This window comes from Coniophora puteana, assembly GCF_000271625.1.
Source record: "Coniophora puteana RWD-64-598 SS2 unplaced genomic scaffold CONPUscaffold_11, whole genome shotgun sequence".
Lineage (NCBI taxonomy): Eukaryota > Fungi > Basidiomycota > Agaricomycetes > Boletales > Coniophoraceae > Coniophora > Coniophora puteana.
The window spans coordinates 332801-358645 of record NW_006913063.1 but is presented as its reverse complement, the minus strand read 5'-3'; the positions used below and the strand labels follow the sequence as shown (position 1 = coordinate 358645).

General features: G+C 51.6%; 12 protein-coding genes across 12 annotated transcripts; 8 read left to right on the top strand and 4 right to left on the bottom strand.

The window, feature by feature from the left end:
• Positions 1-150: 150 nt before the first annotated feature.
• Positions 151-721, top strand: CONPUDRAFT_108843 (uncharacterized protein). Its single transcript, XM_007773793.1, has 2 exons — positions 151-608; positions 682-721. The coding sequence occupies exons 1-2, from the start codon at positions 335-337 to the stop codon at positions 702-704; spliced, it is 297 nt and encodes a 98-aa protein (XP_007771983.1). The 5' UTR covers positions 151-334; the 3' UTR covers positions 705-721.
• Positions 722-2959: 2238 nt separating this feature from the next.
• Positions 2960-3448, bottom strand: CONPUDRAFT_16710 (uncharacterized protein; the record flags this gene model as incomplete). Its single annotated transcript, XM_007773535.1, has 1 exon — positions 2960-3448. A coding segment is annotated over one exon (489 nt), but the record flags the coding sequence as incomplete, so codon positions are not given.
• A 417-nt stretch (positions 3449-3865) lies between these two features.
• CONPUDRAFT_145883 (uncharacterized protein) lies at positions 3866-5739 on the bottom strand (the record flags this gene model as incomplete). Its single annotated transcript, XM_007773792.1, has 6 exons — positions 3866-4230; positions 4285-4385; positions 4442-4658; positions 4731-5219; positions 5430-5591; positions 5653-5739. 5 exons carry the CDS (start codon positions 5737-5739, stop codon positions 4333-4335), a joined length of 1008 nt encoding a protein of 335 aa, XP_007771982.1. The 3' UTR covers positions 3866-4230; positions 4285-4332.
• A 177-nt stretch (positions 5740-5916) lies between these two features.
• On the top strand, positions 5917-7634 carry CONPUDRAFT_75437 (uncharacterized protein; the record flags this gene model as incomplete). The annotated part of the gene is made up of 10 exons (XM_007773668.1): positions 5917-5952; positions 5997-6032; positions 6056-6103; positions 6289-6334; positions 6440-6457; positions 6541-6756; positions 6820-6859; positions 7020-7069; positions 7119-7298; positions 7372-7634. The coding sequence occupies 10 exons, from the start codon at positions 5917-5919 to the stop codon at positions 7632-7634; spliced, it is 933 nt and encodes a 310-aa protein (XP_007771858.1).
• A 144-nt stretch (positions 7635-7778) lies between these two features.
• Positions 7779-8299, bottom strand: CONPUDRAFT_75436 (uncharacterized protein; the record flags this gene model as incomplete). Its single annotated transcript, XM_007773667.1, has 4 exons — positions 7779-7845; positions 7900-7955; positions 8002-8085; positions 8180-8299. The coding sequence occupies 4 exons, from the start codon at positions 8297-8299 to the stop codon at positions 7779-7781; spliced, it is 327 nt and encodes a 108-aa protein (XP_007771857.1).
• Positions 8300-8645: 346 nt separating this feature from the next.
• Positions 8646-11380, top strand: CONPUDRAFT_75435 (uncharacterized protein; the record flags this gene model as incomplete). The annotated part of the gene is made up of 10 exons (XM_007773666.1): positions 8646-8706; positions 8769-9137; positions 9294-9408; positions 9453-9585; positions 9651-9691; positions 9753-9802; positions 10060-10124; positions 10199-10438; positions 10925-11182; positions 11249-11380. 10 exons carry the CDS (start codon positions 8646-8648, stop codon positions 11378-11380), a joined length of 1464 nt encoding a protein of 487 aa, XP_007771856.1.
• An 890-nt stretch (positions 11381-12270) lies between these two features.
• Positions 12271-14117, top strand: CONPUDRAFT_75434 (uncharacterized protein; the record flags this gene model as incomplete). The annotated part of the gene is made up of 8 exons (XM_007773665.1): positions 12271-12392; positions 12452-12601; positions 12626-12773; positions 12830-13047; positions 13122-13230; positions 13303-13440; positions 13502-13647; positions 13697-14117. The coding sequence occupies 8 exons, from the start codon at positions 12271-12273 to the stop codon at positions 14115-14117; spliced, it is 1452 nt and encodes a 483-aa protein (XP_007771855.1).
• Positions 14118-15676: 1559 nt separating this feature from the next.
• Positions 15677-18161, top strand: CONPUDRAFT_75433 (uncharacterized protein; the record flags this gene model as incomplete). Its single annotated transcript, XM_007773664.1, has 9 exons — positions 15677-15892; positions 16228-16244; positions 16342-16504; positions 16730-16963; positions 17032-17268; positions 17319-17501; positions 17687-17828; positions 17978-18047; positions 18083-18161. The coding sequence occupies 9 exons, from the start codon at positions 15677-15679 to the stop codon at positions 18159-18161; spliced, it is 1341 nt and encodes a 446-aa protein (XP_007771854.1).
• A 1851-nt stretch (positions 18162-20012) lies between these two features.
• On the bottom strand, positions 20013-20420 carry CONPUDRAFT_156789 (uncharacterized protein; the record flags this gene model as incomplete). The annotated part of the gene is made up of 3 exons (XM_007773791.1): positions 20013-20216; positions 20287-20317; positions 20368-20420. 3 exons carry the CDS (start codon positions 20418-20420, stop codon positions 20013-20015), a joined length of 288 nt encoding a protein of 95 aa, XP_007771981.1.
• Positions 20421-22759: 2339 nt separating this feature from the next.
• Positions 22760-23520, top strand: CONPUDRAFT_75431 (uncharacterized protein; the record flags this gene model as incomplete). The annotated part of the gene is made up of 4 exons (XM_007773663.1): positions 22760-22849; positions 22904-23017; positions 23065-23232; positions 23299-23520. 4 exons carry the CDS (start codon positions 22760-22762, stop codon positions 23518-23520), a joined length of 594 nt encoding a protein of 197 aa, XP_007771853.1.
• Positions 23521-23554: 34 nt separating this feature from the next.
• CONPUDRAFT_156787 (uncharacterized protein) lies at positions 23555-24045 on the top strand (the record flags this gene model as incomplete). The annotated part of the gene is made up of 2 exons (XM_007773790.1): positions 23555-23817; positions 23868-24045. The coding sequence occupies 2 exons, from the start codon at positions 23555-23557 to the stop codon at positions 24043-24045; spliced, it is 441 nt and encodes a 146-aa protein (XP_007771980.1).
• A 597-nt stretch (positions 24046-24642) lies between these two features.
• Positions 24643-25209, top strand: CONPUDRAFT_75430 (uncharacterized protein; the record flags this gene model as incomplete). Its single annotated transcript, XM_007773662.1, has 1 exon — positions 24643-25209. One exon carries the CDS (start codon positions 24643-24645, stop codon positions 25207-25209), a length of 567 nt encoding a protein of 188 aa, XP_007771852.1.
• Positions 25210-25845: the final 636 nt, after the last annotated feature.

Below are 25845 nucleotides of genomic sequence, written 5' to 3'. Positions count from 1 at the left end.
CGCCTCTGCTTCTTCCGTAGCCAAAGCCGACAACCCTGATATGTTCACGCTAAAGGGATCTACCTCCTTCATGTCTGCCGACAGCGCCGCTTTCTGTGATCAGCAGTCAAAGGTCTATCAAGACATGGCACGCCCATTCTCGGAGTACCTGACCTCCTCATCGAACAACACCTATCTGATCGGGAACCAGCTCATCGGTGCAAGTATCATCGAAGGGTACATCCGCGCTAAGCTTCCTACATAGCTGTCGTAGCATCGAAAGTACGTGACTTTACATACATCGCTGTTGGACGATGTAAACCTAACAAACCGGAACTCACATTCGACATCTATTATGGCGACAACGAGCCGCAGATCTTCCACGGCAAGACGCTCGCGCCCAAGGTTGGGCTCCGCGAGGTGTGCGAGGCGATCAAGAAGTACGCATTCGTTACTTCGCCGTATCCGATCATCATCTCCGCCGAGGTACACTGCTCGCTGCTCCGGCAGAACAAGATGGCGGCGATCTGTGTTTGGTGATACGCTCGTGACAGCTCCCGTGGAGGGAAAAGTGAAGATCGAGCAGTTGCCGAGTCCGGAGGACCTGAAAGGGAGGGGTACTGCTGAAGGTAAAATCGCCGCCATTCGCTCGTGAGGATTGTGACCAAATTGTGACTGAGAGCTGAACATCCAAATGTATAGACGAAGAGTGCGTTTTCTTCTGAGAACGAGAGCGCCGTTCAAGCTCAGGCGGTCGAAGTGGACTCCTCTTCCACGGAGACGTCGGCGTCAGACTCGGACATGATCCATGAGCTCCGAGACCAACTCAAGACTGAGTGGAAGAAAGCTCGTGATAAGGACCACGAGGCAACGAAAGGTATAATAACTTCGGCTTCCTTAATTCACAAAAGCTGAAAAGCTGACAGACCGTCCGTGCAGAGCTCAAAGACGAGTTCCGCAAAGCAATAACACAATCTCGGCGCTTGTTGGGACCGGCGTGGCAGCCGCAGCGCTGGGTTCTCAAAGAGCCTTTTTTTAGTCTCAAGTTCTCAAACAGCCGGTCTGACCCAACGTCGGCTCTCGTCGAGCTCTTCGTCGTCCTCGTCGGTATCTTAAAAATCACCCAAGTGGAAGCTTAAGGATATGTCGAGCTTGCAAAGGTCGGGGTTCTGTTGATATTCTTGATACTACAGCATAGACCGGTGGACGATGTTTGTGCAGTCACCTGTAAGACCGGACTGACGTAAGGGAGGTAAGTGGCACCCATTGAGATGGTGACAGACGCTAAGCACTAGAGAGTTTCAACAGCGTCATACAAAATGCGCATGTTCATATGTTGGTACCGGTGGTTACGCAGGACAGGTTCCACATCAGGAAATCGACAGGCGACTTTTCAGCGATTTTGGCTAGCTGGGCCGCTTCTCCCCGCTTTACAGTAAGCCGCTTTAAGCCGCTTTGGAAGCCCACACCAGCTCCGATGTGGGGCCTAGTGGCAACCGTGGGTTGTAACAAGCCTAATGGCCCCAAAAGCGCGAAAAAGACTAATCGACAGAAACAAGGCACGAAACCAATCAAAAAGCAGTAAAAAGTGCATAATCATACTATCGTAAATGTTGTAGTGAACATACAGTAGTTGTACTTAGGTGCATAAGCCGAATCACAGTGATTTTGTCTCCGCACATCCCTTTGCTACCCAAGCTGAGTCGATGCCAATCCACGACAGGAAAGACCACGTTTGCTGTCTGGAGAACGGCGCGTTGGCGATTCTTGAATGTGGCTGCTGAGATCGGGGCCGTGTGGTCCATGCTCCTATCAAAACAGGCTTTGTGTCCGGAGAGGAGAGGATAAGGAGCGCGTTGACAGTGTCGCGCTGCTGCCCTCACCCGAGGCTGCGGCTAATGTTGCCGCTGGGCAAGAGGATGGAGGATATCGGCGACACCGGCGACAACTCCGCCAATACAATCCGCGCCGTGTGATCCTCGATGCCGTGAGGCGTCTTGGGAGACGCTGTCAAGGCGGGGGACGATGACGTCAAATACGAAGGGGAGGGGGTCTCCAGGGTGTATGGGTGTGAATACGAGGGAGCAGGCGGGTGCGCGAGAGGGGCCGCTGGTGGTGGTGATGGGCGCACAGGCTTCGGAGGCGAGGGATACCACTGAGGGGCATAAGGGGAGGGAGATGGTGTCGACAAACTTGATGACGTGGGCCTGGGGATGGCGTCGACGAGGGGAAGACAGTGGAGGGGGGAGAGGGCGTCGCTTTCGATGGAGATGGGAGGATGTAGGTGGGATAGGGTCCAGGGCCGGCGAAGAGCCGCGAGCAGTGGGGAAGCGGGCTTTGAGACGCTGGAGCAGGACGAGGGCGGCAAACGAGTGCACATCATCGACACCCTGAGGTATGAAAGCAACGGGTATAAAGTTATTTTCGTCCGATAGATATGCATGTGCAGAGTTAGCCGCGTCGCCGTCGAGATCCAGCCCATAATACGATCAGGGAGAGAGTAGATGCGAAGAGAGGAGCGAAGGAGTAGGAGCAAAGAAGTAAATAAATTACCATACCGACGGTATGGCGAACGCGAACATTTTCGACTTGCCGATCGACACCTGATGCTGCTGCTGCTGGACCGGCATCGCGTTGTGTTTTGACACAGGCGACGACTCGGCCGATACGATCCGCGCCGTGTGGTCCTCGATGCCGTGAGGCGTCTTGGGAGACGCTGTCGAGGCAGGGGACGACGAGGTGGAGTACGAAGGGGAGGGGGTCTCCGGAGTATCTGGAGGCGAGTACGAGGGAGCAGGCGGGTGCGCGAGAGGGGCCGCTGGTGGGGGTGATGGGCGCACCGGCTTCGGAGGCGAGGGATACCACTGAGAGGCATAAGGGGAGGGAGATGGTGTCGACGAGTTCGACGATGTGGGCCCGGGAGTGGGCGTCGACGAGTGGAGGGGGGTGGAGGAGTCGCCTTCGAAGGAGATGGGAGGATGTAGGTGGGATAGGGTCCAGGGCCCGCGAAGTCCTTGCGGATCATCGCCTCGAACTCCTGCAGTGTGACGGGGTCGACATTGAGCTCCCAATCCAAGTACTGACACATCTCCCTCTCCATCTGGTTGATCTCGCCCAACTGGAACATACTCTGTGCGACGATGCTCCAACTCTTATTGGAGTATGTGTCGTCCCAGATCACCTTAGAGGCGATCATGAACGCGGATACGAAAAGACGGTGGCCAGATGAGCCGCGAGCAGTGGGAAAACGGGCCTTGAGACGCTGGAGGAGGACGAGGGCGGCAAAGGTAACCGATGCGTGGAGTTTCGTCTGGTGGAGGGCGTAGGCGATGAAGTACGGTAGCTTCACAGTAGAGCCCGACGACGAGGGAGGGTACTCGGGGCAAGCGAAGAGGTGGGTGATGAACCGCGCACAGAGGCGCGCCGCGTTCTCGTGCCCATAGAAGGGGTCGCGGGCCGTTGAAGGCTGTGTCGACACCAATTACTTTTAGATCAAACAACACCGAACTCCAATCTTTCTGTGTCCGTTCTCGTTCATCCAATCGTCTATCTCTGCGTCGTCAATGAGGGTGTCGAAGTTGAGTAGCTCAACAGGTTGTCATCGAGAAAACGCCCGGCATCAGACACAAATTTGCCGTCATTAGCCTGAGCGTGCCGCTGGACATGATAAGAATCTAACCTCAATTGTAGCATCAGGGTTCCCATTATGCAGCCCATCCACAAACCGTCCCTCAGTTTAGGACGCGTCGCAGCGATAAAGGCCCCTCCTTGAAGAAGATCGAAACGCTCGAGAGGCGCATACACCTGGACCGCGTGACTGAAACTGTGGAATGCGGGGATCGCCGTCCCGTTCAACCTGCCCCCTTCCTCACCTTCAAGGCCGGGGCGTCGTGGTATCCCCCTGATCACTCCCAGAAGTACCAGCACTTCCACTAGCCCCTGCACTCGACGCCGCCACCGGCCCGGCCTTCCTGGCTTGACTCCTACTTCTTCTCCGACTTCTACTGCGCCCTCTGCTGGACCGTGCTTTCGCATCGATACCGAGCAGCTTCGCGATCGTCTTGATCCACTCGGACACGAGATCCCACCCGTAGTGCGCGGTGAGCCAACGGGGGCCACTCCCACGCCGCAGTGACGGACCAGAGGACGAAGATGAGGACGAGCACGCCCGCAGCACCGACGGTGCCCCGCGTGGTGAGCGACGTCTACTGCAGCGCGAGGAAGCAGAAGGCGACGATGAAGAAGACCATACTGATAAGTTTTTTTCAGCACACTGGGGTATACTCGGTGGGAGAGGGCACATACCCCCAGAGCAAAAGACCGAACGGGAGGCTGTATATGATCGCAAGAGTCTCAGTTCCGAACATCGTGTTCGTCACCGTCGTCATGAAGTACACCTATTATCGCTACACGTCAACATTCACTTGTCCCGAATAACCCAAGAGCAGACAACGCGACTTACAGCATCCTCGGCAGACTGCACGCCCTTTCGTCCGGTTCTGCCTGAGCAGCAGCAGGCCAACGATGACCGAGCCCATGCTCGCGACCGTCGAGACGTAGCTTGCAATCTGCGCTGGGGTCTGGGGATACGGCGCGTTTGCCGGCGCATTCTGGTCCGCTTGTGGACTCACGTTCATAAGCGCCAAAAAAGCCACGTTCGAGTTCAAGATGACTGTCGACTACCACCGTTCACACCACATCAGCACCCGCCATACACTCAGAACAGACAAGAGGGGAACATGGGTACGCACATACAAAGTGTACCCCATCCACTCGTCGTTCAGCTTGTCCACGAACTTCTTCCACGGGATGTGGTTCACGAGCTGGTCCATCCAGATCGTCTTGAGCGCCTTCATGTGCACGTCCGGCGCGCCGAATAGGAACGGCGACATGATGCGCAGCAGGATGGAGCGCCGCCGCTTGTCCCTGTAGTACACCGTCTGGTCGGCATCCAGACGCGCGCCTATTTGGCCGCAGAAGTTGAAGAACCGGGGGCGTGGTATAGACAGGTGCTCGCTAGGATAGGCGCGTTGGCCAGAATGGGTGTGGAACCAGTGCAAAAGAACCATTGCACTTGGATGGTAAACATGTCCGCGATGGGCTCGCGGATGCCGGTCGGCCTGATTGGGCAAGAGGGGTGCATGTACATTTGCTGGCTTGTCCCGGTCGTATCGGGTCTTCGCCCAAGGGTCTCCAAGGATGGGTGTGAAACGGTTTCCCGTACCAGAATGGAGTAAGAGCTTCGCAAAAGTAGGAAGTGCAGCGGTAGAGGCAGACGGTAGGGATTACGAAGCGTTTTCGCGGCAGGGGCAAGGTGCGCGAGGAGGACTGGGTCCTCCGTGTCAGATGTATAAGGGGGTGAGCAGAACATGGAGGTACATACAGCCTAGTGTCAGTCTGAAGTTTCGGGATCCTAACTACGATAGTTTAGTACAGTAGAGGGTCGACACTAGCGTTGTGTGCGATAAGTCCGCTTTCTGAACACCTCTAAAATTGGGGAGAAGCGTGAGCAGCGCGATGGACCGCAGAGCCGAACTAAAGAGGGACATCTGGGTGATCATGAGGCCTTCTCCACGCCCCGTGTTCGATCCATTCTTTTGCACCGTTGGGGCCTGTTCCGTTCATGTCACGATTACGTAACTATAAGCCGAATACTTCCGGAGTTGTAATCACTTTTGCTCGCAATCGATGGCCCTGGAACCTCCTCTTCGAGCCTACTCTCATCGCTTGATTATGTCCCCACTGCCCAACCGGACTCATATGGCTTGGAACATACGTCCTGGGCACAGCGACATTCGGCTTGCTATCTGAACCTGAAACATCTGGATCCTTATATTCATCCCTGCGGCGTGTGAGATGGCTCCCTCGCTGTCTGTTTCCTGTTTCCTCCTGCAACACGTTTCCTTTATAACCACACCACCGTCATGACACTCGCTCATGGAAGAGCACTGCGACGACCTAGACAGGATGATCGTGGGTCGTGATATCACTCACTCATTCTTGCCGCCGTCGCAAAGCCGCTGGGAGTCGGCAACACCCTCGCTGAGTGGGAGGTATGTTTTGGGCAAATCTACAGTTCTATCTTCTCCCTACGCCTCTGTATACTCTTTCGCTGTTCGTCGAGGTGAGCGCTTCTGTCATGTCATTGCATCAGGCTATGCTGAATGAGCTGTGTATCTAGTGATTTCGTGGGTCTATTTGAGAGTTTGGAATATCATGAATGTGTGTAGACATATCGTGATCGAGGAGGCGATTCGCGTCTATTGAGATTCGTCTACGGCTGCTAAGTGCCCGGCCGTGCTGGACTAGCTGATCAACGTCGTGACAACATACAAGAACGCGGGCAACATCGGTCGTGGGTTGTGCGAGAATAGGATCGTCAAGAGGATGTCAATTCGGTCAGCGATTTTACAGCTCCTCTTGTCGAATATAAAAACCCTGATCTACGATCATTCTCCAGAAAGTCCATCGGCATATCGTGGGTGGCGTGCAGGCCCTTGTCGTCGGTCAACGCTTTCCCTCTGCTGGCACGCTCTGGGCGCTCATGTTGATGAGCGACAGTGGCCGTGGGCGCACCGCTCAATGCTGGGGATACGTTCGGGCCCGTCGTGGCGTCCACCAGGCTCGAGACGGAGAACGAGGTTGCGCTCGCGAATGACACAGATGTCGGTCGCGGGCTACTTCAGCCGGGATATGGGGCGGGTGTGTCGCGGAGGCGCTTAAGGCTGGTCAGCGTTTGTTTGATTCCGTTTGGGGGTGTTAAGGAGAGCGGGTTCGGTACGTCCTAGGTTTTGGTCCGTTTTCTCTGCCCTAATGATGGACTGATCGATATTTTGATAGGTCACGGCATTGGGAGCCTAAACCTATCAGTTAGCGGATCGTTTATTTAGTTGAGCTAGGAGATATGGTCATTAACACCGCGCCCTATACATCGCTACCTTGCCCCTATCGTGAAGCCTCGGCCTCTGCCTCAGCGAGCATCTTGCAATTATCTGTTCGGTCCCTCGCCTGCGCGATTGATCACGCTGTGATTATGATAGATCCGCTGCGACGTCCAGGAGGCAACCCGGGAGCCCGACACAAACAAGAGGTGTGCCTCCTGTCCAACGAGCTGTCGACTTACCGGATCGGTGTTGTAGGTAAGCACCCCCGTCTGGTGGATGCTAATACATCGGCGGCGCGTCTGGCTGTGGATGCTGGCACGGACCCGGCGGGGAATGTGGGGAGCAAGGACGCACGAGGGTTGACATCCACCGCCGCGTCGTCGTCCAAGGTTGATGTCGTCGGAGGGTCGGCGGCACGCTCTTCGGGCAGATCCTGTTCGTCGGCTCGCTCGCGGTGTCCTGGATGTACAACTCGTACCTGTCCTCGCTCGACTCGATGCTCATCCAGCGCAAGATCCTCATGGACTCCATCCTCCGCCACCCGCGCATGCTGGCAAAGCAGGAGGCGCACCATCCATCAAGGCGACGCCCACGCGCGCCGCCACGTCGCCGTACCTTGCATCGGTGCTCTCGGGCATGCCGTACTCGCCTGTCGAACGCGAGCAGCCGTATTCTTGCGGTCACATCGTGAAGCGAGGGCACGGCAGGCAAGACTTCAACGGAAGTCTGCGGCATGTCCGTGCTCGTGCGTGTACCAGGGGGGCCGACTAGACTCGAATAAACGAGCTCAAACCCGATTCAATTTCTAGCTGATTCCAAGCTTTTGATTGTAGTAACGGTAAAAGTACACTGAATGCTTTTTAGTCGTACATGCAGACTCTCGAACCTCAGAAACTTTGATCTGGATCGCCTACTTCAGATTGGGGGATCATCACGCTGCCGATTTAACGCTGTGAACGAACTCGTCAAGCGGCGCAACATGCTGAGTATAACACGTACCAGCAAGCCAAGCTCACGGAAGAATCGCATCACGTACATAGTCACCGGCCACTGATGCTCCCAATCGGCCATCCAAGGCCAGACACGAACCACCTGAGGGAGCATCAATAGCTGAAAGGCTCGCGTGACGTATACGTACCGACGAAAGGACTCCATTGGTATCTTGTTGAAACAAGGGGGCGTTGACGTCGAGGTATCCGTGGATCTCCTGGTCAATGAACGCCTATAGAATGAAGTAACGTCACCGTTTCCAGGCACAAGGCACGATCGTCGCGACAGATCGCGATCGTCGAACCTATATAGGGTGCGGTACTCACCTTCATTGACGTCCAGGTCCCCTGTCCCATCCCCAGCGCCTCGAGAATCGCGTCGTCTCCAATTTCTCCGTCGACCCATTTATCGAAAAGTTCTTGGTCAAGTAGAGGAACGACGGCCATGGTTATGAGCTACTGGTGAGGCGGATGTCGAAGCGAATGGGTCGATAGGGGCTTCGGCCAAATCCATAATGTCGCGTCGCGATGGTGCACAGCCACCAGCGTCCGGGTGTCGCCGCAGCACCGGCACCGCGGTGCGATATTCGATCCGAATATCCGAATGCTGCCTCAGGCAGGGCCTTCCCATATACTCCATACACATGTCAAACCACCCCGACACGCTCGTCGCGTACGTCAAGCGTTTCGGCAAGGTCCCATGCAATGTAAAGAGTGCGAAGATGGCGACTTATTGACCAGCAGGTGAGCACGTATAACTACTATATTCTCCCTGTTGCCTCTTGCTGACGAGATGACGCGTTACATAGTCGCCCTCGAGTTCTCTGGTGAAGTCATCGCACACCTGCTGCAACGTACGTTCTTTTCATCTCTCCCGTTGTCTTACACCTTATACCCACGTCGCCCCACTGCCTAGTGTACTCACGCCTACCCCGCGCGCGGCTCTTCCCCTGCATCTACGGCTTCGAATCGTCCGGTAGACGTCTCGCCTTTCTCCCTTCTTCCGCGCAGACCATCACAGTCGCAGTCGCCGCGATTGGCTCCCGCATTCCATTGCATCCTGTCCTCTTTGGCCCTGTGCCACCCCCGCCTCCATCCTACATTCCTGATTACCCCCATGCCTGTCGTATCGACACTCACGTACGAATTCGGGAAGCGGAGACAGGCTGCGTGCGAGAAGTAGACGGACATGGCGCTCGAGCACGCGCGGAAGGGAAAGGTTCTCAACATATTGACAGTGACGAGGCGATAGCGGCATGCTCTTTGCTACAGTTTCTGGAGCGTCGTACGTCATTTGCCCCTTTGCCCCTTTCGTCTCTGTCTGACAGCTCGATCCTTTGACGCGCGCGCAGGCAGGAACAAGAGGATTAGGCTCGAACCATCTGGAAGTCGGCGTTCATCATCTCCCACCTCCGCCAAAACCTCATGCTTTATCGTGAAGTCGGCTTCGACGACTTCCTGAACTCCGAGTCGTCCACATTTGTATTCTTTACCTCTATGCGCTCGATGATGTCGTGGTCCCCTCCGGATTCAAAGATGTTTCAGGATCCGGAGCCGTTCGTGTTTCAACTGCAAGGTCCAGCTGAGACACGGCCTGTAGATTCTCCTTCGTATCAACAACATTAGCACCTCCTCCACGAGCCCCAGCTCTGTTAGGCTTGCATGGTTCTAATCCACCGCCCGAGAACATTCCCGGACTTGAAGAGATGAGGCTCCGCTGGAGCATGCAGCCGGTGGGTGGCTGTTGTCATTTGTCATGTCACAACAAGATGTGTTAACCCCCTGGTGCCTGATGGAGGACGCCATCACGTCCGTATGGCAAGAGCAAGTGTGCGATTAGTAAGTACGATTAGCGTTGCGTATGATCTACACGTGTGATGGTATTGACGAACGTTCAAAGTACGCTTCAGGACGAGGCGCTGCTGTGCGGTCCTCCTCCACCTTCACTCCGTGAGCTGGTTGCGCAGGTAATCATTGAGGATGTGCAGTGGCGGGACACTCAGGGATTCACGAATCTGGTCAGACCTTTAGGGTGTTTTTTTTTTTCAATCCTGCAGTGCTCTTTAAATTCATTACATCGTAGGCTCATATCACGTCATGCGCATAACCCTGTCCGCGTATGACTAGTGACTGGCGAATGCGTAAGTTAACGGCCCCCGCCCAACCCTTTCCGAACGTGCGTTGAGTTTGTGCGCTTTCTCATTCAGGCAGGAAAAGCGTGCTCCCGTTCTCGTTTACCCGATTTGCTGAGCATCTCGACGACCTGACGCATGTACGCTTCCTCCTCTCCGTCGCGCAGGCGCGTTACGTCATGGCGCAAGCCCCATGTCCACGGCGGAATACTAGATCGGAAAACAGCCTGGGCCCGCGAGGCTCATGCGGAACATTTTGGATCGGATGCGCGGTGCACTTGGGTCTGTGAACATTCCACTCTACAAAGACCTACAAGAGAGAGTAGCAGCGGCGAGGACAGCTCATGCAGAATCAGACGAACGGGACGTACCTAAGCTGGAGGCGATTATTCGCACATTCACGAGGACGTTGGTTCCTTGGAGCCTGTGTACGATGCGCAAAAATCGGAGCACTGTAAGCATCTGGCGTGGTCGACGCATATGGGTGGGTTCAGGCCAGGTGGGGTTCCTTTTCGCGTGGGCCGCATCGCTGACGAGGTTTTCTACCTGATGGGTCATATGTGTTATTATTTGCGCGGCAATGAGCAGTAAACGAGCCATTCACACTCTGGTGTGATCCCATTCTGCATGCAACGCCCGTCGAGGATGGCGGCAATGTGCATGAGCTCGCGTGCGCGGAGAAGCTTAGACGTCATGGTTCGCCTCATGGATTTTGTTGTGCTTCGCTTATACTAATAAAGCATCTTTACTCTGACCCACTCGAGCTTGCGTAGCATGTCTGAGATCTTCTCTGTGGTACCGATACGTTCTCGCACTTTCCTGTCTTTGGGAATTCTGGTAATTGATTTGTCAGAGGTAACGGCAAGTCGATGGCTGCGTTGAACATATTATGCTTCGCATGATGTGAAATGAGCTTAGTTGACGTATTCCGGGAATGCAGAACGCAGTGGACGGTGTCATCAAGCGCATAGAAGAACACTACGTCTCGCGTGAGGACTGGAACACGATCATCGAGCTCGGCGCCGGGAAGGACAAGGGTGAGCTCGTGCTCAGGAAGATCCCGGCTGCAATGAACATGACGCTCTCGCAAGTACAACTCTACCGAACACCTGATCCTGTTCCACAAGGCGACAGGACCTGGGCAAGGTGCCGAAGAAGCTGCCTGGCGGCCCACGCCGGATCTGAGGAGGCGTTTGATGTGCGTCCTTTCGTTATATCGTCTCTTTTCATTCTGATGTAGGTCTAATGGCGAAGTAGTGACCAGGTCAGCGAGGAAGATGGCGTTAGTGGGGGCGAGCTCGTTCGGTGTGCTGGCGCGAAAGGTAACTTGAAGGGTACGAACAACTGGATAGCTGCACAGGGCGCGTTTACTCTTAAGGACATCGGTTGTATGTAGGTGCATGCGAGGCAAATACAGCTAGGGGAAGGGAAGGGTTTCACGAGGGCCAGAGACGCCGCTAGATGTTCCATTGAAAGTAAGGAAAAAATATGTAAAATGAGGGCCGAGGCCGGGTATGCTACTGAGTATCAAATGACAAGAGATCACACGCTTGCTGTTCATCAGGGAACGGGGTGAGTGGTGCATACTCTTTAATCATAGCCTCGCAAAACTGGACCTCTTCCGTAATTACCCCAACCAAATCAACAGTATGCTCGAAGGTGAGCTGAAAGTCCGATGATAATGTTCGTTTGAGTGGTGAAGGCAGGGACCGTATCTTCTTGATAATCTCCTTACCCATAACCACCTGAAGCGCCATGTCTCCATATAATGTGTGTAAGGCCTTCGAAGAGTTAGGCTGCGCACGGGCACGCATTCGATCCTCCTGGAACTTGAAGTTGCTGTCGGGTCCTCTGTAGCCCATGGTCCAGTGAGCTACAAAAGCGCTGATAGTGTGTAGGGAGAACGCGAGATCCGACATCGAGGGCGAATGCAGAGAGGGTGACCTGGATAAGGAATTCTCGCTCGTTTGAGTTTGTCTCTCGCTGCAAGCTGATAAATACCTATGCTGATTCCAACCCTCGCTGAGAGTCATGTCTCAGGCTGGGACTATCAATATCTCCGTCGGGTGAGAAAGTCCTGTGATAGTATTCAGTTGAATACTCACAATATGGGATATCGATAGATATTGCTTACTGCTTCTATGGGCCGTAGGGAATGGTGCAATGAGTTAGAGCGGCGGAGCCCATATATATAGGGCGCAAAAATCACAGCCTTTCGGATAACTCCGATTGTTCCGCGCCGTCCGCTTACCGAAGAGTTACTTCTCTCCACCACAGGTGTCGACGATGCCTCGAAGCTCTTCCTCTGGGCTGTTGCCAAGGCGCTCCTCGAACTTTCTGAAACGCAGCCACGATGAGCTATCGACTTCACCACCTAGCCCCGAGCCTCCCACAAAGCGACCGAGAAGGTACGCAACCCTGCCTGACGTTAATCTGAGCGTGTCTATACTGATCAATCTATATGTAGAAGTAGACGCAATGTTGTTGATGATCAAGTCTACCTAGAAGCAGGAAAGCGCGCGGTTTGGTTACTTGACCCCTTCGTACACCCTTACATTGCATTCAAACAAGGGATGATGTTGGATAACGGCGTGACTAGTCCACACACCAATAAACCGTAAGCTCTTCGTTGTTATTGTAGGCTGTGTCTCAAGTTATTATCAAGGACGCCCGATGCCCTCAAACGCCATTTGGCTGTGTACGAAGGCATCTTGGGTTTCATTCCTGGACTTCGCGACCGCCTTGAATGCTTAGAGAAATCGGGCGAGCTAAAGCGTATCTGTGGCTTGGTGAGCTGGAAGTGATGCCGAATGTTCTCACCGTTAGCTGACTACTTAGCATTCAGATTTGGACTGGCACCTGCTCAGGGAGATCTCAAGACTTTGGTTCCGTTAAGTATGTCGGCCTCAGCTACATTACGACCACTATAAATGCCCCTATCATTCCTCCTTTTGGAGGAGGAGGAATGAAGTCAAAGTCGGATCGCGGCTTCAACCATCCCCTTACCGCTCGCTTACTGTGTCCTCGGAGCGAACGGGATAGATATGACGCCAATCCTGAACAGTAAGCAATGTTTGGACTAGCTGGTGCTCGTGATGATGACGCTCCTCGAGAGTACGGCAGCTATTATTATCAAGAAAAATTCCTGCGACACATGAGCGAATGCCCTCATTTCTGTATCCAGAGCACATCTACGATCCAGATAATAAAAGGGCTGGGCTCTTTCGAAGTGAAATTCTCATTCGGGTGTGTTTCTTTCCGTTTTCCATCTGGTCAAGAATGCGCTCATTGGGGCTGCGACGATGACCTTCCTCAAAGTTCTACCGTCACCTTTTTGTTGGACCGAAAGCAGCTGCAACTGGAGCTTTTGTGGGGTCGCAAGCGAAACCTGCAAAGAACATCGCATATGGGCTGACTAATGTCAGCCATCGAAGTATTGCTTGGGTAGCCGTTGTGGTAAGCGGTATTTTCCTGATTCCAAGACCTTCTCTACTTAACTTGGCTTACTCGAATAAAGATATACTATACCCTGAGTACGGCCGAAATGTGGACAGATGGAGTTATGGGCGCTTTCAATTTAGACACGTTTTTTGGCCTGATCATATCGCTCTTTGAGAACGAAGGTGATCCATGGGTTCGCGAGACCATGGAATGGTGGAATGAGTGAGTAAAGTCTGATTAATACAGATGCATAAGTATCTGACTCTTCAAGGCAAATATTCGGCTCAAGATATTCGTTTGTACCGGGCCAAGACAGCCCTGAGGCCGTACCGTCAGATTTCCGTGATATCAAAGCGACTACAGCTCCTCGACGAGATGTAGACACCGTCCTGGCCGTCGAGAGGGATGATTCTATTCCTATAGTTGATTGGTCCGTCAATGGGACAGCAGGGAATATTCCTCTATCTACCCATTCGCCTCGTCCTCTTGCGGCAGCTTCGCCAGACCCCTCAGCAAATGATCTGACCGACGTTCCTGACACCATCGATTGTAGCGCCAGCACCTGCCTCAGAGCTGTTTCTACTGCTGCCGAGTGCAGCGAGCCCATGCCCACCTTGACGGGACCGTCGCGTGTTTTTAAACTCAAGCCATCTCACAGTGGTAGCGATTCCGGCGATTCTGTTGACTCGTGACGCAATGGGGACATAGTTGGTCTATTATCTGCATGAAGACTTTCGCAATCTGCTATGCTCTTTACACTGTTCTGCTTTCGTCACCTTCACTATTATCATTCTCTCTTTGGATGGTCAGACTTGGGTCGCTTGCTTTCGTTCATGTTTTCTTGTTGGTATCTGTAATATTAGAGTGGCAGTATTAACTGTCTTTCACCGATTACTACACACTACTCCAACCTCTGCCAAGAGCCGCACCACGCGTAGTATATTTACTGAAACGGTTACAAGCCTTTTAGTTCCTATGGACTTGCCTCGTCTACCGGCCCGTAGCCCCCTCGCCCATCTGTCCTTGTCGCCGGGTCATTCCTTTGTTCTCGATCTCTTACCCAAATGAGCTGCGCTATACCGGCCCTGGGTCTGAGGCCTGAGGCCTGATGGCCGAAGGATTCCGAGTCCATGGTCACTCTTATAGGACAGCAAGTAGGGTCACTTAACAATCGGTACAGGAAACGGGCTTCCTCAGGCTTTACCCATTGTTCCCGGGTCGCTGAGTCATCCGAGTCGTCAGGCTTGACGCTGCGCCGTGTGTTAAACTTGAAGGTGTCCCAAGGAAGATGCACTTTTAGAACGAGACGTTCACGATGTTGTTCGCGCTTGCACCAAGCCTACACAGGATTATGACCACGGTATCCGTGAACATCTCATGTAACCAGGCGGTCAAGTTACTCGCCTCGTTCAGAGAGTTTGAAGGGTAATAATCATACAAAGGCAGATGACTACGAGACCTGGAGGTCAATAGTCTAATAGGCTAGCTCGATGTAACATGAATTGCATTCCTTATAGCTAGACTATGCAGCTTTGGCTCCGTTTATATTATTTATTTCTCTCACTCTCTTACAATCCAACTTGGTGTAAGATGGCCAGATAGTTATCGATATTTCCGTACGCACATTCCTACCGATATTATGTTGCTGTTATTCGGCCCGTATAAGGTGCTATATCCGGGTGGAACATTGTACTTGAATATTTGGATTCTAAAATGCAAACACGAACGATATTGGTCGTGTCGGCTGGCTGGGAACACCAAGTACTTACCAGCATCGACGATTACCGCTAAATGCTTTGGCCGATGTATTACACAGAAGGATCGAGTGTTTTTGTAAGCAGCACGCAATCATACAAAGGATTCACGGGAAGTCCGGACGTGACGGGAGCACCCCAGCAGACATTTATGCAAAAATGGAGAGTTGAGGGAAACTACGACAAGAAATTGAGTGATGCTTACCATGACAGCAGTTGCAGCCGCCTGATAATTAACATGACAAGCAGCGATACCTCCTTAAAGCGGCTAAGTTTTAGTCATGGCTGTATGTTTTATAAATGACCACGGCAATATGGTAAACGTCCCGGGGGAGGGCGTAGTCGATCATATGCTCGGTGATGACGCTGAAGGGGAGTTCCTGATTAGGTCTCGACCAAAGCACCTGGTAGGGTCAGTATAGAAAGCGATTGACGGCGGAAGACAAAGCTCAACACAGGAAACCTGCAAGCTAATTCTCAGTGATGAAGCGAGGTCCATGGGTGATACTTACTATGGGAGTCATGGCGTACTACCATCACCCAAACACCTGCCTATAACGGGACGGATGACGAGCAAGGATGTCAAACTTTTTATCGAGAGAGCAATGAGACCTGTCTTAGACCTGCGTATAGGAGAATCGAAGAGAGAAGATGCGAGGATTATCGTCGCCATCGGCGACTCGAGGGAGGGCAAACGCGAGAGTACTCAGACCGTAAGAAGCTTGTCGCCCTACTAGTAAGGGAGCCAAGCCAGAAGAAAATATGCCCATGCGCTATACGCGCTATGGATTGAATCCTTGTGCTGCTCGTTTTCTGGGACTATGGATTGCTAAAAGGGAGACGACAAGGGAGATAGTCAATGTAGATGTGGCTTGATAGATTCTGACAAGATTCTGAGGTCCACAAATATAGCAGAAGCTCGTGACTGGGCCGAGCACGCGATTAATATTGATCATGATATCGTGGGAGAATGTAACTCAGAAACGTTATATATAGAGATCAGTCTATTCATGTTAACGTTACTATATTCTTGGGTTATAAAACGCAGCAACTCTTACATCTAGGGTAAGTGGTCATTGCTCATCGCTTTGTCCATACGATTACAACAACGGTGGTCGACGATTGGTAAATGTATTTACATGCAAGGTTTCAAATGTTTTAGGTCCGATTCAATCCCTGAGCCGATGGTTCATCGACCCGACGACTTGACCCACCTTGAGGTGACAGTGTGGAAGCATGAGTCACTATGCTCCGAACGCACACAGGAGCTAAAGGCAGAAATAGCAAATGTAGCGAAGCAAACTGCTATCATTCGAAGTGACGAGGTGAGAGAAATGAGACAGGCAAGGTCGTTATACTGGGGGCTAATCCCTCTTCACGAGACTTCTAACCGAGAGAGATTGCAAGATGTAGAGCAAGAAGTCTTTGACCTGAAACACAGAATGGAACTGCTTGAGGAGCGACTCCGAGCCAAGGCTTTCCGCAGTCGCCTGCAAGATGTAGAAGACAACAGAATCAGTGACTCTGCGTTTAGCCTGTAATTGTAATAGGAACTTATGGCACTCTTTGCAGCGTACAAAGATTCTCAGGCTGTTGTTCTAGAGACGGTAGCACCTGTACACAGGCTGGCTCCATGTCCTGCTTGTCGATTCTGGTATCTATCTGAGGATCTCTACTGGTGTCTGGGCCAGCCACCCCATGCTGCCTCTCTTCGCCAAACCCATCTCCACTCTCCCCTTCCCGTAGCATGTACAACTTGTCATCAACTTCAAACGGACACACCGGTACATTTCCTACTTCTAAGTCTGTTACCTTAACCAGCTCATTACCTGTTTTGCATGAGTTCTATCAGGAATGCCGGGAAGACTGTGATCAAGGACGGGCATTAAGCCCACAAGTGCGCCCACCAGAAAATGGCCTAGCCAAACAAGAAATCTTCCTCTCGGGCCTGGCTGCGGAGTCAGTTTCGAAAAAGGTCCGGATACAGAGGACCTTGATGGATGAGTTTATTCTAGCGTCATCAGACGGTAATCCAGTGTTCCCCCAATTGATGAAACCTTTCACGGAAACAGAGGGTAGATTCAAGCAGGTGAGGCCTTGCTTTGCTTTACTATGTATTAGCATACTCACCAAGATTAGTGGGTTGGCATCGTAGAACTCGGTAATTACCTGCCACGCCGAGCAATTCTCGGACCCCTCCTAGCTCTAGGATGCGCAAAAATCATTCACATCCTTTACGTCTTGTGGATTCTCTTGATGAATTCGCATACAAATAACTCCTGGGAAGTCATGCACACTCCACGGCGAGCGCTAGAGGTCAATGTACGAAACAAATTAACGTCTGTTACTGCGAATCACCCTTGATCTTGCCCTTGATACTGCCCAAAAATCACCTCGATTTGCCTCCTTTGTTTTACCCTTGTTATTAGAAACCACGGCTCCTGGCTTCTTCACTCCCAATGTTTACATAATTGCATTTTAAAATTTAAAAAACAATTCTACCGAAGTACAGAGGACTTGGGGTAAAAGATCAGCGATGCAGAACATCGGGTGGCGCGTGCCGCCGCGGCGCTGCTAACAATGCAGGTTGCATTACTGTGGAAGAACTTGCAGTACATGGCGGTCCACGATCTGTATGCAAGGAGGTAGGTAGGTATAAAGAGAGGAGCGCAGCAGGAGCACGAGATGAATGCTTGTTTAAATTTACGTTTCCAGGGCTTATTATGCTACACCGACTGTCTCTACATTACATGAGCACTGATTGATGCCTGAGACCGCCTGGGTATTATCGTGATTAGAATCTCGACTGGCAGATGCAGTCGAGGCCAAGGACAAAATGGGGAGCAAGTCATCCGTAAAAGTGGACAGGTGTGAGACGACACGACATTTGACTGAGCTACAAGGATGTGCGAGCTTTCGAAATCGCCAGACACCCTCGGCCACAGCACCGAATTAGAGGAAACCTGGCAAGCATTCATTTAACCTACATGCTACGAACATGACAAACGTCGTCTATGGTCCAGTCGAAGCGCCTGTCAGCGACCCTCGCCGACCTCTTCCAAGCAACCTCAAAAATAGGTCTGATATTAACGACCTCAATAAAGAGAGGATGTCAGGATTCGCGCACATAACGAGTGATACACTGATCGTCCAACTAACCTTCACAGGGTCGCCAGCACCAACGTGCTCGCTAACATCCTGCGGTATTCCTCCATATTTCGCTGATGATCCTGTTGATCCCTGGGGATGCTTCGAATTCTTCGGAGTCATTGAAGTAACTTGGCCGACATCCCTGACCAGCATATTATTTTTAAGCGTGGCGATGGAAGATCGATCACTAAAACTTACCAGTCACCACCTCATTTTTCCGTATACATTTGCCGAATGAACGCGGATCAGTTCGTGGCTACTAGAAGCACTCATGATCATGAATTTGTACATACATTATTAACTTGGCCATTTGCGGTGTTCGCTGAACTTGCCTGAAGGAAAAGCGCCGTGAGGTCGGCCAGGTTGCATGGGCATGTTAATCGCGCCAAGTCTACGAACCCGTTGTTGGATGATCCAAACAAGATGATACGTATACAGAGGTGTAGCTTCTGGGAAGACTTACCTACTCGAAGTCTTCATCGACAGTTGCAGGGTTGACATTCAGACCTCGGTCCCTATCCAGGAGTCCGGGGTTCGAGTTCTAAACAGAGAAAAGGCAAAAGGTCGGCGTTACCGCTTGCGTTGGAAACACAATTTATGACCACCCCTTCATCTCTCTCGGAACTATTGTCGAAATGGGGCCCTCAGTGAGAGCATGATACAGCACCGATGGCCGAATGCTTGTTCATGAACATGGGATAGGATTGATGAAAGTAAGTATTTGAAAATGCTGAATTGCTGAGCGGGAGAAGGAGGGGTTTTACGTACGTGCAATGAGATTTATCGAGGCTGCAAAAGCATGATACTGAGCGGATAAACGCCAGTGTTAGCCGGTCCTTCATTCGTGAACATGAACGGAGAGCAGCCCACCTCGTTGGGCACCGCTTTTGCATGATCCTGCTGAACGAACATCTCGAGAATATTCGTCACGAGTAGATGGGTAACGAAGTTCGCTGGCCTCAACAACTTGAGGGCGTGAACTTGCAAGGATGCTTGGACCAAAAGTCTGGTGGTCGAACGGCAAGACCGACAAGATACCCGCCGTGCATAGCCTGACCGACACTTGAAGGAATGGTCTGGGAAAGTTCATGATCAGATTGTTTGATGACACACTGGCAGAGCCAACTCGATACCAACAACACCCGGTACATTGTATGCCTAATATTATGTCAAGCGTTTACGGACTAAAGACGTATCTTTAACCTTCAACTTGATATTCCGGGTGCCCATGGAAAGCGGGATCGTCTAAAGCGGCGTCAAGGCGGCTTATAACAAGCAGACATACGACGAAACTTATAGCTTGCAAGTACGTGCAATGGCGATGCGACAGGAGTGGCTTGCAGCAAGCAGCATAAACGACGTGGAAACGACAAAGATGAGGGAAAGAAAAGAGGAGGGAAAAGATGTGGAAAAGTGCGATGAGGCAGCTCATAGTAAATGCCGAAAGTGTAGGCCGCTTCCCTAATGTTCTCAGGGCCACGGGTGACAGGCCTCCCGATCACCTGCTCGTCGGGGTTCCGTGTCGCTATGCCCTGAATCCATGTCACAAGAATAAGCGACAAGTAGAGGCACCGTCGATCGTCGGCGAACGACAGGGCCTTGATCACAAAGCTCGATCTCGCCATGAAACTCTGTAGACCAGACACTTGAATTAGAATAGTAATTGAAGAAACTCAGAATTGCTTACCTCAATACAGGGAAGGTGCGCACATCCCTGTTGAAATTGGGAAGGACTTCTTCTTGCGCAGTATTGCGAGTCTTGTGGTGAAGAACCTTGCCACCGGCCGTCTTGTTTTTCACAGGCGACCCATTGGCATACGACTCGGTAGGAGCGTTACCCTTGGCTTTAGGCGAGAGCTCTTCTTCATACACATCCTCATGCTCAGGCTGAGGAAGAGAAGCGTGCCCTTGGGGGTCGCACGCCCTCCGTCATCGACCAAGCCTTGTTAGCATTCACTCGGACGGTGTCGACCAAATGAGGAGCGTATCTATTCGCCGTCAAAATCAGGCACATTGAAGGACGGACTGGTTAACTCACTTCTTTCCGCCCTCATCAACAAGGTCGAAAAAGCCTAACGTGAGGTTAAACATCATTGGTCCGGAGAGTATGAGATTCCTTGAGAGTGAGAGCAAGTGTGCAGGGCTACGAACCCAATCACCGTCTACGTGCATAAACGAATATTAGCCTAAAACTGTGATCACATTGGCTCGTTCGGATGGAGTATGACATACCTTAGCACCGGTGTTCTTGACAAACTTCTTTGGCGTTCCTACGATTTCGAACGGACAAAGTCAATGGATGTCTGATAAATCTCTCGGGCCGTTACCCCATTCTTCATCTCCTTAAGCACTTCGCCTTGTAGAGGAAGCAGGAGGTTATAGAGTTCCTATGTCTCTTCCGTCAGCTGTAGAGAGCATTTTTGCGCAGCGGAACTTGCCTTCGATGCGTCCACAATGATACTCCTACCCACGTTAGCGCAGTAGCCTTGGCTGCTACTGCGGATAAAACAACGCAGGTCGAGCACGGGTGAACCCAACGTGAACGCCGAGCGACTGGGAGTTGACGCCGTTACGCAAACTAGTGGGAACTCACAATGACATGGTTGAGAGGCAGGTCAGCACGCATGTGAGAGCTCTAGGGCGTTACTTCGGATCCAGGCATGCCTGGCAGTCTACTTGTGACGGCAGCGTTCCGGCCCGAACCGGATGCCGCACAGCATTACTAATCTTTTATCTCATCTTATCTCTGATCACTACACCACGGGCGATATGTACTATTACTGTACCTTTTCGACCGTAGGCTCGCGGGTGGCGTGTGATTTGTGTTTACCCCATCCGGACTGTCCACCATGTGAGGCTCGAGGACCTGGAGCAGAGGCATGAGCAGAGGTGGACGCCAAGCTCGCAATGTTCAGTTTGTATGATTAGTTTAGGGAAAAAGGCTCGGACATTACTTATAAATTCTCACTCCTTATCGTCATGACATCTGTTGCCCAGCCGCACGGTAAGTCATGGCAATTTCTTGCGATTACCTGACCGAGGGCGGTAAGGATGCGGGAAAGGATACAGTGCCAGAACCGGCAGTTGAGCAACCGGAGCAACCGGAGTAGGCAATGCAGGTCGCACAACTCATGGTGGCGGGCAACGCCCGCCAGCAGCGCGGAGCGCTGACATAAGCAAGTAGCCCCTGACCATGCCCGACAGACGACCACAAAATATACAGAGGGAACCAGGCGTTTTGGCTTCATACTTGGGTGAGACTAAATGATCTAAAAGTGCTATATAATACTTTGTCAGAAGCTTGAGGCAATCCCATCGTCTGTTCATGAGATATGCCTACTGCTGAGTCAATATCTATACTTAAAACTCGGAAATTCGCAAACCCCTTCTGTAACAAACTTTGAAACGCCAATTAGCTTGACTTCACTCGAGAACGCGAGGTAATAATTGAAGTTGCTGAGCCGGAATATGCACCAGAGATCTCGGTCCCAACGCGCAAAATTAAGATCACGTGATCACAAATGAGCGCGTCGGAGTCATCGCGACAGCAGTAACAGCCTCAGGACGGAGGCAAACGTGGTACGATAGGCCCGGCATTGGTTATATACCTATGTTTTAACCTGAATCAGCTCAGAAAGAATAAATAAGAAGGGTTTAGACGATTTTACTTTCATGTATGGGCCGATAGATTGCAACATCAAGATCCCGCAAATGCAGCAGCTTATGTTGGCCCGTGAGACACGAGACGAGGATGTGAACTACCTCATGGGCTCTTCATAACTTTCAAAAACTCCCCCAGCTTAAGTCTGATTCCTTTCCAGACGTGTAGATGTGCTGTCTCGCGACCTTTGTGCTGCCAAAGCCAGGTATTAGACGCTAAGATACTTGCCAAGATATAATGCTCTTATCTCGCACAGTTACTTATTTTTTGCTTATATATCTGAGTTGTCCATCTATATACGCACATAAAAGACGCTCCTATGTGGTTTCTAAGCGGATCGCGTCTGTGTAATTCGGTATATGTCGAGAGTGAGTTCGTGACAGGTTTTCAGACAAGATAGGGGTTTTTGGCTTATGTAAGCGTCCCGCGCTGCTGGCGGGCGTTGCCTGCCACCACAACTCAGACGGTAAGTGACATTTTGTCCTGCTACTCCTTACTCACATTAATTATCTAGATGAACACTACAGTCTCGACTATCGAGCCACAAGCTAAGCGTATCAATCGAGCCACAAGCTAAGCATATCAAGACCGGCTGCTCGTCCAGTGACGACAGTTCCTCAAAGCGCCAGATCTGGAAAATCGACGACCTTCCGAACGGTGCTAACGATGGTGATCGCTGGAAGTCAACACTCATTCCGACGGCAATGCACTATTTTGGCAGTGCGAAGAATCGGATCTGGAACTGGTCGGACACAGAAATCATGCGTTCATGAACACCCTCGCGAGTTGCTGGCACGCCGTCTATGGTTCTGCCTTGCCGGAAAGCGAGAGGAACATCAATGGTGCTGCCTTTGCTTTGGTAAGCTCACTGTATCCTCTGCTATCTTTGTCGCTTCTGACCATCTTCTTCTAGCTCAAGAAGAAACTCATCGAATGGAGGAGCACATTCGGCACCACCGCCATCGCTGCCCTCATGTTATCCTTCACGCAGCAAGGGCTGACGACGCTCGAAGCGCAGCAAGACTTTGTCCAGGATTTACTCGAAGAAGACTATTTAGTATTTCCTGAACGAAGGCTGGGACGACGAAGGCCCATACGGAATGCTCAAAGGCGAGTTTTTTTACCATCGTCCTTTCGTGTCACCAAGCCGCGATTACCGGCCGGGTCCATGTCCCGGAGTTCGATGCTATCGTAAAGCCTGTCTATGCTCCGTACGCCGCGGCGGTTCTCGCGGCATCTGCAGTAAGCACCCGCTCATCATTCCATTCAAATTACCTACTGACTACGGTTACCCGTCCATTAAACCAGTGCTACCGTGCCCTCAAGCTTGCTGACAATGGCGACCTCGAAGATTTTAATCCCGCGCTCAAGGGCATTGACGCCAACCTTCTGATGAACCTAAGTAACGTCAATAAGACGAAGAAGACGATTAGTAACTACAAGACGAAGGAGCGACAGCGCATCAAGAAGGAGCGGGAGGAGCGGGAGAGGGCAAGAGAGAACTTAGAAGGCTGCTGCCTCAAAAGATAGGGCCACCGAGGACGCAGAACCCCTCGACGAGCACATGGACGAGGACGACGAGGACAACGCGGACAACGACGTTGACTTCCCCTCAGCCCCGCCTTTCTCGAAGGATCACAACAAGGCCCCTACCCTCAACTACGGCCATCTCATTACCGAGCGTTGCTCAAGGGTTAGTGTCGCCGAGGCATTGGCTTGCTCGGCCCGGTTTGCTCTGTCCTCTCGCCGAAGCAAGGTCTCGGCGAGCGAAGTAGTCACAAACACTACCGGGCTTCAACTCGATGCGCGCGCTTTCCGCCGCATCAGGTGTAGGTCCCCCAATCGCTTGTGCCGTCTCACGCTAACAATCACCTTAGATTGAGCTCGCCTGACAACGTCGCGGCCACCATCATCTTCGTCATCTATCTCTTTTCTTGTCTCGCAAGCTCTTCTTTCGACCCTAGCATTCGTAATCATCAGCATTCTCGCATATACTTCTCGGTCGTCGAGCCTGTACATTGTTTTCTCCTCTTCATGATTACTGATGAACCCTGATGCTTCTTACGACTAGCAACGACTGCTGAGAACGCCTCTTCACGACTTTTTCTTACGCATTTCATGACATTACGACCTGATTTCCGTAGCACTGCTAGACTCTGCACAACCTTCCCCCATTTTATCCCGGTGATGAATAGATTTATTTTGCTTTCTCACGAGTGAACCGTGAATTTCCCGCTTCAATAGAGCCAGGAATGTCGAAAATGATCCTTTCCGATGCTAGGAGAGTCGAGGAGACTAGCTCGTAGATTAAGGAGCGACTTTACCAGATTTTGAACCTACTCTAACAACGTCTCTGCTCTTTTCCAGAATTTTTCACTTTCCCACTGGGAAATGTCGGGAAATCCACCTGTCATTTTCCTGATGCTGTTCCGCCGCTCTTCGGTTTCCACGCACCGCACCCGGCGTGACACTACTCCTGCATACGGATCAGCCAATGCCGGTGACTTATGTAAGAAAAGCGAAGAAGGCTGGTCCTCGGAGGTTGTACGTATACGGATAACTTCTATAAGAAAGGAAGCGACTTCGAGTCAGTCAACGCTCTAGATTTCAAGCTTCCTCTTGTTCAAAACGTGCCTGTGGATCAGTCTCGCAATGTCACCACCCCCCAATCATCCGGAGCTGGTAACACTCCGTCAACCACTGGTCCCGCCGAGTCACGGAGTTCATGATACGTTCGTGGCCGAAGAAAACAAACACGTCGAAGCTGGTCAGCGCGCGTACACTTATCGACCATTGATCAACCCCAATGTGTATGACAAGGATGTCCTCAATCAAATCATCTTGGCAATCGAGTTGGATAACAAGCCCTTGCTGAAGACCGCGTTAATAGCTCTCGCAAGACGGCCTCAGCCACTGACCATGGAAGATGCTGATCGCCTCGGTCTTGACATTGTACTCTTGATGGCAAGCGTCCGAGAGAGCATTGTGGCGGCCGACGATGGTACCGCGGTAGCGGGTAGAAGAAACGCGGAGGGAGTCGATTTTGAACCTATGATTCATCAGGTCTTCCGGGAGCGTCTTGGAATGGGCACAAGCGCAGCATCAGGCGATCGCAGGATGGCGGTCGGCAGGATAAACAGGGAGGAGCTGGATTTTGGGCCTATGATTGAGGAGATTTTCCAGGAATATTTAGCGAATGACCATTCGAATTCCTCATGATCATATACATAGTCTACTTACATGCAGGCAAGATACATGACTTCCATGCACTTCATAACCATAATAATATTGTTCCGGGTCCGTAACCTTTAGTACGGGTACAAAGTGGGCGCGTAAGATGGAAGTAAAAAATGGCGACAACCGAATGCATGAGTTGTCGTGCAATCTAACTAAGCAAAACGAATGTAAAAATATATCGACGAAGGAAGGGGTCATATTTGCGGAGCAACCATGTTTGCATCGAGCAAGCGTGATCCAGTACATTGTAACGAGCAAAAGAGTAGTTGTACATACAAAGGCGAACAATGGTAAGGATATTGTGAGGGAATCAGATGTGAAGACAAAGTCCAATGTGGTGAGCAGTCGATTTTGTTGTTATCGAGATCCAAACCACAAGTGAGAAATGTAAAGAACGAGGACAAATGCGCGTATGGAACACAAGGGTAGGTGTACATACAAAGGCGAACGATGGTAAGGAAATTGTGAGGGAATCAGATGTGAAGACAAAGTCCAATGTGAGCAGTCGATTTTGTTGTTATCGAGATCCAAACCACAAGTGAGAAATGTAAAGAACGAGGACAAATGCGCGTATGGAACACAAGGGTAGATGTACATACAAAGGCGAACGATGGTAAG

Coding starts and splice junctions, on each gene's coding strand:
- CONPUDRAFT_108843 (XM_007773793.1), top strand. CDS start 335: ATGGCGACAACGAGCCGCAGATCTTCCACGGCAAGACGCTCGCGCCCA. Junction 609..681: donor AGGGAGGGGTACTGCTGAAG/GTAAAATCGCCG, acceptor CCAAATGTATAG/ACGAAGAGTGCGTTTTCTTC.